At 29.2% G+C, this 12,661-nt stretch overlaps 1 protein-coding gene across 2 annotated transcripts; it reads left to right on the top strand.

The window, feature by feature from the left end:
* Positions 1–1,460: 1,460 nt before the first annotated feature.
* LOC113377188 (smoothelin-like protein 1) lies at positions 1,461–12,389 on the top strand. Of its 2 annotated transcripts, none has more exons than XM_026617413.1 (7): positions 1,461–1,666; positions 3,170–3,250; positions 3,314–3,361; positions 8,799–8,925; positions 9,201–9,330; positions 10,382–10,533; positions 11,518–12,389. In XM_026617413.1, exons 2-7 carry the CDS (start codon positions 3,235–3,237, stop codon positions 11,639–11,641), a joined length of 597 nt encoding a protein of 198 aa, XP_026473198.1. In that variant the 5' UTR covers positions 1,461–1,666; positions 3,170–3,234; the 3' UTR covers positions 11,642–12,389. The 2 variants fall into 2 exon arrangements, with proteins under 2 accessions (XP_026473198.1, XP_026473199.1); XM_026617414.1 differs by having other exon boundaries at positions 3,317–3,361.
* Positions 12,390–12,661: the final 272 nt, after the last annotated feature.

The following is a 12,661-nucleotide window of genomic DNA, read 5'->3' on the forward strand; positions in this document are numbered from 1 at the left end:
AGCTAATTTTATGTTTTCCCGACGTTTCAAGTCATTCTGAATCGAATGAGACCAAATTTGGAAAAAGTGTGTGTGTGTGAACAGATTTTTTGTTGTAAATCGACATTTTCTAAAAACGGCTGGACCGATTTTAAAAAGTTAAAAGCCATTCGATGTATCTCGATGAGGACTAACGTTTCTCAGTTTTGTGCGACGATCGTTTCTTTATAAATCGCAGAATAGTGAAAAAAATTTCGTCCACGTTTTAGCTCGCAATTCTGAATCGATTTTGAAAATTCAAAAACTGTTCGAAAGATATAGGTTGGGAATCAACCTGATTAGTTTTTGCTAAAGATCATTTTAAAAATTCGTCAAAGTTTGCAAAAATTAGTATCGTTTTTTTGGCGTTTGTCAAAATTATAACTTTCATCGACGTTTGCTCAAAAACACTTGAACCGATTTCAAAAACTTGAAAGCCAATCGATGTATTTTGATGTGGATTATCTTTTCTCAGTTTTGAGCAGCGATCGGCCGAGCTGTTTCTTTGTAATTTAGAAAAAGGTGTTAAACTTTTCGTCCACATTTAAGCTCAAATTCATTTAAAAAAAAAAAAAAACCTGAAGGATACTGATTAGTTTGAAGTGAAAATCTACCGAGCCGTTGTCTTGTAATTAACTGTTGACAAAAAAATTTAACCCGATTTTTATGGAACTTTTTTTGGCGTATATATCATGGTCTCATAAAACTTACTGAAATATTACGGCTTTACGACAAGTAGTGTAATTTTAAAAATTCATCAAAGTTTGAAAAAATGAGTAGTTTTTTGACGTTTGTTTTTATTTGATATAACGATAGAGCACTTGGTCTTAATGAACATACTAAACCTACGGAATCTGGTTCAATTATAAAAATTATTGATTTGTGAATATTTGCTTTTAGTTAACGTTCCAAATATATGTAATAAATTCACTCAGAATACTTTTAGTCACTCATAAATTAATTTATTTTTTATTGATTAAGTCGATTATTTACACATATCAGGAAGTTCATGTAACTTGCCTCAAGGCTAAATACCAATACCAACTAGATTTTGATATTTTTGCGGTAGTACCTTAAATTGATGATAACGCATCAAAATTTTATTAGTTTTCCTTATTTCTCTGAATCATGAAAGTTAATTTACTTGGCTTAATTATGAAAATGAACCTATTGAAGCATCTATCTTTATTTTTGTAATGCAATAGCCACTGAGAAATGGAATCACATATAAAGATGTGTATTAATATTGCTCTTGCAGGTTCACGTTGAATATTAAACTTGAATACTATAACTCACGCAAGGTTTGGAAAATGTATTTGTGTATAAATCGAAGTAGAGGAATCAAAAGCATCAGCGGCCCATCTTTGAGTGCAACTCTGGATTTGTTTCTCCATTGAAATGTGTTTACAGTAGCAGCTTAGCTAACTGGTGGCGAAGCCATGCGTGCTACAGTTGTGTTCCGACATTGGGCGCATCAGATCACCGATCACAATAGTTGATTTTATTTTCGTTCGCGCTTAATAATAGATTGCAAAAAGTATAGTGATCGACGTACAGGAAGTTTTATTGTTGTGATTATTCTGTGTCGAATTTTAAAAACTATTTTAATATATTTTCGGTGAATCTCATTCAGTATCCACTTATCAAGGTGAGTTCAATAGTTTATAAATTATCAAATTTTATTAAAAAAATCTTAAAATATAATTATGTTATTTTGTTAGTAAGCATATATAAATATATATATATATATATACATACACATACACATAGGTATTGCGTGCGCTTCATTCTATTATGAAATCGAATTTTGTATTGTTAGTATTTCCTGTTTCTGATATATTTCCTTCAGTACTAATGATTTACTCTAGTTTTACCTCAAATAATGCTGTATCTATTTTTATGTATACATGAATGTAAACAATCAGCATACACATACATTATGTATATATATATATATATATATATATATATATATATATATATATATATATATTTATATATGGATACTTCATGGTATAATGGTTAAGCTCACTGGCTCCTGTGGACGGGGTCTGAGTTCGAACCCCGCTCTGGACAATCTGACATCGTGCCCTGAAAAAATGTAGATGAAAAAGATGTTTCCAATAAAAAATAGTCCATTTCGGGCAGTGCTGCGTGAAATGGCAATGTGAAATCTTTCACACTAATATATGTATACATTTATATATATATATATATATACATATATATATATATATATATATATATATATAAAAATATATGCAGCCAAATAATCAAAATAAAAAACTATAAGTAATTTAATACTTTTTGACATTCTATGTTTGCTATCATTCAGCAAGTTAACAAGTTGAAACCAGGAAAGAACACACAAAATTAAATCAATCTTTATTAAAACCGAAAAAGCAAACTTTGAATTAAAATAAAATATAAAAATAATTTGTAAAATTATGTAGCTTTTTACTTGATTGAAAATTGAATTGAAATTTTGTTAATTTTGTGTTTTTTCCTGATTTGAACTTGTTAACTTGCTGAAAGATGATACACATACAATGTCGAAACGTACATAATAAATAGTTCGTTGTAAATAAACATTTGACGAAAATATACATATACATATATATGTAGTATATGCAAACATAAAATATTTGAAAATTGTTTGGAAGAAAGCACTAATCTTTGATATGGCGTATTATCTCAAACATTCTTTAACCTGAAATTTTATCTTCATTACATATAAATATGATTTACTAGACAAATTCAAAAATATTTCGACGATAAAATTCATTGAGGATTAGCAAGTTATTCTTTGCAATATCAGTGTTCTCTATTTCTCGTTAATTGATGCGATCGGTACATAAAATTATGTATTACGGTAATACCACTGTTTTATTTTAATTTTGAAAGTGTTATAAATAAAATAAAGCAAATATTTTATGTGTGATATTATTATGTGATTCCATTTAATACTTTTTTAAAACAAAGTTTGTTCAGGTTTTATCTATAAAGAATAAAGTGTTTGTACATACATTGCATTTAGTTAACTATCATAAAAGATCTTGAAATGCATAACATCATGGAATGTAATGAATTTTTAAGCGATACTATTACTGTTCATTAAAATTTTTCTGAGTTCATCGCTTTTATTTTGCAGTGAGAACTTCAAAAAACATTGGGCACAACACAAAAAACACGATCAACACAACATTTGTTCAAGTTATGGCTGAAAATAATGGTATTTTGAAAAATTATTAAATGCAAACATTCCGCTATTTTTAATCATTTATATTTGTTCCAGAAGCAGTGGCAGACACCGATAAAGATGCTAAAGTGGCAAGCAAGTCTGGTGAGTTTTATAAACAAAAAAAAAATAATTCGAACATTTTGGACTCATTTTCAAACAATTAAAAAACTACAAAATAATCAGAAAATTGAAATACACCACTAGATTTTCATTTGCTATATTATAAATTTCAAGAGAATTAGAGCGATACGAAAGTGTGAGCACCACGCGCATTGTTCCTCTTGCAAGATTTTTTGCACCTTGAGTGATCAAATCAGCATCTTAATGAATAAATATGAAAGCCCTATGTTACAGTTTTATTATGCTTCATAATTAAACGATAGCCCAGCGTTACATGCGGTAACGTTTCCGTTACTGCATGTAAAAGTTAACAATCATTCAAATAATGAAATAATGAAACAAAAAATCAGAGTAAAATCTTACCAAAATCAGATCATAGATCCACTTCAAAAAAACTTATAAAACTAAATCTATAATTGGCATACAAAATTGTAAAACAAAAATTCAAATTAAAAATTAGTGACCGTAATTCCTTATAGATTTTGATAAAATATATCACAAATAATTATAATGTGCATATTAACTATATGAGGTAAGTTTTTAAATGCGATTGATATTTTATCTGTAATATTTTCATTATTAAACCCATTTAATATTAGGTATTACTCTTGTATTATTTACTCTTGTATTTAAATGTTAAAAATTTACAGTCTTCAAAAAATTACTTTCAGAATGGTCTGTGCGTGACATCATTGTTGCCATTTATTAGTACTTTTCATTTATAATAAACGTTTATTGGTTTTACCCGTTCAATGACGTTTGCAAATAATCTTAGGTTTATTGGATATTTATTTATTTAAAAAATATAGATGCAAAATATTTTTAATTCAGGACGGCGAGGAAAGCACTTAAACGTTTTTGAGCTGGCGCATATTATAAATAGAGTATTAAAAACAATTATACACGCACACACACTCACACACACACATATATATATTATATATATACATATATATATATATTATATATACATACATATATATATATATATATATATATATATATATATATATATATATATATATCATACATAATGTGAAATGTACTTCTCATATTTTCTGTGCATATTATAGCTTTGTTTTCGAGAGTCAAACAAAAATATTTTCGACTTTTCCGTTCATTGTTCCAAAATCTTGCATATAAAAATAGAGCAGAGAAAACTTGATTGAACGCAAAAATAAAATCAATGATGTATTCAGGTCAAAAATAGCTTCTATATTAGTTGCCATAGCAGTTGTGTGATCCATGTTGTATTCATATATATAGGCGATAATAATAGGCGCAGAATATGATTTTTCAAAATCTTCACCTTTTTTTAAAATAAAAATCAAACTTTCAAATTTTCAAATCAATTGAATTCTTCTCAAACTTTCGAATTTGAAAGTTCAAAAAAAGATGTGACGCAGTGGTAGAGTATCAACCTTGCCAACCACAGGCTTCAGAGTTCAAATTCCCCATTGGGCGCAATCTGGTATAAGGCAGTAGCGATATCCATTTTTAATTTATACAGACCAAAACCATGTTATGTTTTCAAGCGAAAATATTCTTTCGGGTTAGAAAGTTGAAAATATATCAGGATTACACAATGAACGACAATTTGGGGAGGCATATAATAAAAAAATATCAATTACATTTATTGATAGGTACATATATATACATATATATATATATATATATATATATCTTATATATAAAATTCTACTGTAATGGTGGTTAAAAGATAATCCTCCTAAACGATGATTTGGATTTTGATAAATCTTTCTGAAGCTTGTTAAGGGAATTTTTTGATTTATAGAAATATAGTTAGATTGTAATGAAGACTGTCTTCTACCAAACATTTCAAATCACTTATAGGCTAAGACAATATTAAAATATAATATATTTATGATTATGAATAAGAAAAATGTAATGTCCACATTATTATTATATTATATAAAATAATATAAGATACATTATATATTTGACAAATCAACAGTCTGCGCATGCGTCTGACGGTTGTGGACTGTTAGTAAATATACCCTATTTAATTCAGAGAGACAGACAGACAGACAAAAAAGATATACTTCGCTATATGGGTACCATTGTTACATGTACACAACATTTACAAAAGCTTGAGTATATTACCTTAAGCCTTAGGGTATTCTACTTAATCCATGTTTATATGATATTATTTCATATTTTACTTCAATAGTTATTGACATAGATACAATTGGACAAAAAAAGGAGAAAAGTTCACTATTCCCCCCAAAATGTCCTAATTTCAGTATTTGCTAATGGGATACGCATAACATTGCTGCTAGGGCTTGATCAGACAATAGTTTGGCATGGCATGTTTACCATATCAACCTATTTCCGGAGTATATTGGCCTAGTGCTCAGATGGCATTATTGTGGTAATCCCTACATTTCTGGTGAAAAATTTCAGTGAGCTTTTTAAATTGTTCAAGTATATAGTATAGTATAGTCGGTACGTCAATTTGTTCATGTAAATCTTTTGTTGGGGTAATAGTGTCTCGTCAGTGGGTCCCTTGATTTGCCGAGTACCAGTCGTAAGGCTTTGTTTTGTACTATTTGTAGTTTATAGTCTCCGTCGGTTGGTCTTAGTTGTCACGTTCCATGCTGAAGCGGCGTATAGCAGTAACGGTCTTATAAGTATCAAGTAGAGTCTATTTAATTCAATTTGACAGATTATTATTTTATAACTAATGCAGTCGTGTTTTGCCTTACATTACTAAATCACACTACAAAAAAAATTACTTTTTCAAAAAATTATTTAGAAGTTTCATATTTTCATATTTTTGCCATTGGATACCGAATATATACTCAAGTCAATGGAGCGTTTTTGATCTGAATTTTTTTACAGTGCTCCAATTTGCATGAATATCTGGAATTAGGCTCATCTTACTGTCAAGTTCAAATGTGAAAATAATTTAGACTCCACGGTTGGATGAGACCCATTTTCAGTGGTTTTATTTGTTTTCAAAATAACGCCGGATATCGATAGAAACACTAATTATAAGAAAGATATGTTTTATAATGTTTTTCAAGTAACAAATACTTTTGAAGTTAGTGGCTACTAAAAATTCGTTTCTTTTAGGCGTTTTTTATCGTTTTTTTCGCAAATATTCATAAAAATATACATTTTAACAAAAATCATGTAATGAACAAAATTATTGGAGTTAAGAACAAATTATTAGAGTTAAGTGTGGGTTTTGAGACTCATCATTTTCTCTAGAACAGTTGTACATTTAAGATCACCCATATATATATGTATATTAGGGTGGTCCTTAACAAGGACATTTTCGAATTTCTTTGCTCCCAGGGGCGCAATTGCTTCCAAATCAAAAAAAAAAAATGATTTTCTGAAAGTTTTAGCTCTTTTTATAAACATTTAGATAGAGCGCACAATAAAAATTACTTGCATATATTTGTTACTAATATGTGCTTAAGAAGTGTCAATCGATAAATTAAGTTAAGGACCACCCTAATGTATATACATTTCGGTAAAATGTGTAGTGTAAAAAACATAATAATTTTTAACTAATTGGTAAATATCAGTATAGGTTATTACAAAAAATTGTAACTTTTGAATTGTAGACATGGGTACAGGACAACGTCTGTCGGGTCATCTAGTATTTATATATATATATATATATATATATATATATATATATATATATATATATATATGGTAAATTTAGCCGGTCTCTATCAACACTCATTGACTCTTTACTTCTTTATTACTCTATATACACTCTACAATATTCATCTCTGTATGTCATTATTTGACTCTCACTCATATATCTCTCTTATATATAATCTTCTCTTTTGTTATTATATATATATATGAGACCGCCATGTATATGTCTCTAACATTCGGCTGTCCTGACTTCATTCTCGTCCTCGAGAATGTAGATATAATATTTTGGATATTTGTTTTTCATGTCCCATATTTACGCCATTTCGTTTCGGTATTTCTATTGTCATTATGTTTTGCCACTTTATATTTTGTCTTTTCTATTTCTTCACGCGTGAAATCCATGTTTTTGTTTCTTCTTCACAAATTCCTCGCTAATGGACTGATGGCTCTTCACAAATGCAACTGCAATTGTACTCTTCATCATTGTACTCTTCATTATTATACTCTTCATCATTGGACTCTTCTTCATCGGACTCCACATTATTGAATTCTTCATCATTGAACTCTTCATCATTGGACTCTTCATTATCGGACTCTTCATCATCGGACTCTTCATCATCGGACTCTTCATCATCGGACTCTTCATCATCGGACTCTTCATCATCGGACTCTTCATCATCGGATTCTTCATCATTGTACACTGCAACATTGGACTCTACATCGTTGGACTCTTCATCATTGGACTCTTCATCGTTGGACATTTCATCGTTGGACTCTTCATCATTGGACTCTTCATCATTGTACACTGCAACATTGGACTCTACATCATTGGACCCTTCATCATTGGATTCTTCATCATTGGATTCTTCATCATTGGACTCTTCATCATTGGACTCTTCATCATTGTACGCTTCATCATTGTACGCTTCATCATTGGACTCTTCATCATTGGACTCTTCATCATTGTACACTGCAACATTGGACTCTACATCATTGGACTCATCATTGGACTCTTCATCATTGGACTCTTCATCATTGGACTCTTCATCATTGTACTCTTCATCATTGGACTCTACATCATTGGACTCTACATCATTGGACTCTACATCATTGGACTCTACATCATTGGACTCCTCATCATCGGTTTCTAAATCATTAGACTCTTCGTCATTGGACTCTTCGTCATTGGACTCTTCGTCATTGGACTCTTCATCATTGGACTCTTCATCATTGTACACTGCAACATTGGACTCTACATCATTGGACTCCTCGTCATTGGACTCTAAATCATTGAACTCTTCATCATTGGACTCTTCATCATTGGACTCTTCATCATTGGACTCTTCATCATTGAACTCTTCATTATGAACTATCGATACAAGCATTCTCAATATTACATTTCCACGGCGTCTGCTTTCTAAATACATTTGGTATATCAATTGTGGCTCACTCATATTTTTTTGTTATTGAAATGTCGCAAACTTAGTCTCACAATTTCAGATCTCAATGTCTTTAGGTTACTTCTGATTTGCTAAGTTTGGTCGATCTCTATCAACACACATTAGTACTCTCCACAATATTTATTTCTATATGTCACTTTTTGACGTTTACAATATTTAATTTACTCTTTTGTTATTATATATATAATATACAACGCCATCTATATGTGTATGTATGTATTTTGTCCAGATTAACAGGTATCCCTTTATTCTATTTCTTTTATTTGATGTATTGCCTTATATAATGCCACTAACATATTTACGAGTATTATATTTTTCAGCTGTATCAACTAAACCAGCTAACATTACTTTAACAAAATCAAATAGTGTTCCTGCTAAACCGATGTCACCATTTGCAAAATTTAAACAATTAGACCGACAGAACAGTGGTACAGGAATTATGCCAAGGTACTTATTGAATATATCTGATATATGCAAATTTAACATTTTAATTTATATGAGTCAATAAATGTCTAATTTTATCTATAAGTTTGTTCAATATTATTGTTCAGTTTTATTATGTATGTATTGTTATGACCATATGCAAAGTTTAATTATTACTTGCAAGTTCAAATTTTACTGAAAACAATCTTACTTTGTGATATTATTATATTACAAGCCGATCAAAAATTAGAATAATGATTTTTCTATTTATTAAATAGTTATACTTTCTTAAATTTTAGTAGCCCAAAAACACCGACGGGAACCGGTGGAGTTTTATTCAAAGTCACGGATCCTGAGTTAGCTAAAAATGTCTGCAGTATTAAAGAGAGATTGCTAAATTGGGCGAAAAGTAAAACAAGTGAATATGAGGTAATTTGAAAAGTACTTGTGGAATTCTATTAAAATTGCATAGTACGTGTAAAAATTAAAATTATACATTACTAGCTACAATATTCAGAACTTTCATGATCACTAACTAGACCGTTACGACTATAACATAAACTTTGTTCAAAACACCGGTGTAAGAGCTCGTTCTGTTGCGCCTAAGATGTCTTTCAGAATTCTATTAGATAATGCAAAATACATATGTAAATGATATAATAGCAATATGAATGAGCTGCACAGCCTGAGCAGCATAGTTTCTGTTTCACAATATTGGCATAACACACTCTATTTTGCAACAGGAACGACAATTATTTATCACAAGAATATCAATATACGAAAAATACTTATAGTGATAGAAGTTATAATTATTGTGCAAGCAAGAGGTTGTATACTATATCCCATAATAAGTTAAAAGTAAGTTTTTGTTACTGAAAGCGGGCCTAGACTTTCTATAAGCAGTTGCAAGCGATATATGTTTTTATTTTTTTGTGTTTACGGACGCTATTATTTAATATTTGCATCGAAATATATATATATATATATATATATATATATATATATATATAGCAATCAAGATACAATTTAATCTTATAAGATGTTGTGGCACAAATGAGATGAATCGAAAGAAAATAATAATAATAATTATAATAATAATAATAATAAAAGAAAAAAAAAGAAAAAAGGAAAAAATTCTTTAGAGTTCACTCCAATGAGTGAAGCCTAGTGTTTCATTTAAGGTCGCTTGGCCAGCATCTTTTCAGTCATCTTATTTTTAGTGATGAAGAGTTGTTTAGAGAAGTGATGAGCTGGTTGTAGTGGCACTCAATTTTTGAGAGGTAGATCGAGCTTCTGTCCTTGATGACATCTGTGATGTAGCATCGAAATACGATTTAAAAGACTTAATCAAGACATTATCAAGATTATTTTAATCATCTAGTTTCAAACATACCTACACTCTTATAGTTATCTATATATAAGATATATGTTATAGTTATCTATACTTTATTACTTATTACTAAATTTATACAAATTACAGAATATAAAAATAGACAACTTCAGCACGAGTTGGGCGGATGGTCTCGCTTTCTGCGCTTTAATACACCACTTCCTTCCAAATGCCTTTGATTATCATAAACTCAATCCAAAAAATAGAAGATACAATTTTACTTTGGCTTTCCGGGTGGCTGAGTAAGTTTCAACCGAATTTAATTTTCACTGTATTAATAACACATACACACACTTCATATACATACATTTCTTAATAGAGTTCATTAATTATATAAGTATACACTTTATCATTTACTTTTTCTAAGATATCTATCCAAAGTTTATTTATTTGTAATTTATTTATTTGATGTTGATATGTTCATGCATATAAATTCATCTAAAAAATATAGCGTATCACAATTTATTTTAACTAATTTAATGACGCGGTTCTAACTAAGGAATCAATCAAACTTCGTATTATGTATTAAAGAATATTGGTAGTCTTCAACCTTAATACCTTGCTACTGGTCATTACGTGGTATGTTTGCCAAATTGTTTCATAATGTGGCAACAAACATGAAAATTTGAAATTTTTCTTGAAAAAAATATAATTATATTTATAACATATAAGCCAGCAGAGATACCGAAGAGAATTATGTTCTCGATATTTAGTATTATATAATAATTTTAATATATTTTTTATAAAATTAATAATGTTTATTTCGTGCATTATAATGGTTACTTTTATATTCTTTTTTTAATTCTTATATCTTAATAGAACCTTATGTCCTATAATGTCGGGCTGAAACTTCACTTTATTTCGTATTTTTAGATGGTTTCATTGGTGCAGCAATGTCGGCCAAGGGCTATTTTCACTTGGAAATATATTGCTATCTATATTTTCAAGTGAAAACCGTTGTCGTAGTGACAACATGCTGCTTTTATATTCTATTTGATTTTTTTTTTCAATTTTATAATAGTCTACATGCTTCTAGGTCAGTTATTGAAAACATTTTAATTTCATTTATGTTCTTTGCATATCAAAAAGCAAGGAAAATAATACCTCATCATATATTAACAGACATCATATAATATTAATTTTTGATTATGATCAATGACATTATTGTTTGATCATTTAAATTAATAAAATTATTAAATAGTGACTAATATTTTTTTGCACTATAGCGCAGAGGCTGGTATTGCACCTCTACTCGATGTTGAAGATATGGTTATGATGCGGAAACCCGATTGGAAATGTGTGTTTACGTATGTGCAATCTATATATCGTCGCTTTAAGGACGAGGATTAAGAAATATAATATGCAGTAAATGAAGGGTTATTGTTTTTTTCGTTGACCCTCGGTTCATAAAAACTAATACTTCTATTATTATATAATTAAATCTAATATTCACAATCACAACGATAGCACCTTGGGTCAATTGCCCATTATCATCACACGTGCCTGTGTTACATTAAAACTGCCTTTGGCCTTAGAAGTGGTTTTTCCAAATCTTAGATATTTTTTTCACCATTCTGGAGAATCTAAACTGAGCACTATTTGATGCCAACTTAATTTCTTTTGCAAATCAAGAATCGTTTACGTGGTGGCTCTAATCAGGCTTTTGTTCTAAAATTTTGCTCAGCTATATTTCTTTTATTGGATTCATTTGGCCTGCAACTTATTTAGTTTTCAAAGTATAGTGGCAGGATAGAACGTAATCATAGAATTTATGAAATTTTTCATACTTCTTGGTCAAATCTGTGGTGATGTGTTAAATATTTTCAATACGGATTAGTGTATCTGAAAATATATATTTGGTAAATTTGTTATTAAATATTTAGTTATCGCAGACGCACAGTAATACGAAGTAGTATTTAATGAATACTCGGTACTCTTATCACAGGATGCTATTGTATGAAATGGGGTTTTAGAGTAGTCACCTCCGTCTCGCATCAGAATGCTCACTAGGACTGTCTACAAAGATTCTGGTTTATAATGATCTCACTTGTTTAATCACACGTTAATTACCCACTATTGTTGTAATATATATATATATATATATATATATATATATATATATATATTATATATATATATATATATATATATATATATATATATATATATATATATATATATATATATATATATATATATATATATATATATATATATATATATATATATATATATATATATATATATATTTTATAACATTTTTTAAAATAGATACAACAGAGCGCAATAAGTATTACGTGGTAAATATCTAGGCGTAGACGAGGGTCAAAATATTATTTTGTTAATATTATTGTTATGTTATATTTACAT

Source organism: Ctenocephalides felis, unplaced genomic scaffold, assembly GCF_003426905.1.
Source record: "Ctenocephalides felis isolate EL2017-DRISC unplaced genomic scaffold, ASM342690v1 CF-g0.4_SCAFFOLD_01886, whole genome shotgun sequence".
In the NCBI taxonomy this organism is placed as follows: Eukaryota; Metazoa; Arthropoda; class Insecta; order Siphonaptera; family Pulicidae; genus Ctenocephalides; species Ctenocephalides felis.

Bases quoted from the DNA above. Each gene is read 5' to 3' on its own strand.
- LOC113377188 (XM_026617413.1), top strand. The intron at 8,926-9,200 runs GTACTTATTGAA...CTTAAATTTTAG, and splicing joins GGTACAGGAATTATGCCAAG to TAGCCCAAAAACACCGACGG. The intron at 10,534-11,517 runs GTAAGTTTCAAC...TTTGCACTATAG, and splicing joins TTGGCTTTCCGGGTGGCTGA to CGCAGAGGCTGGTATTGCAC.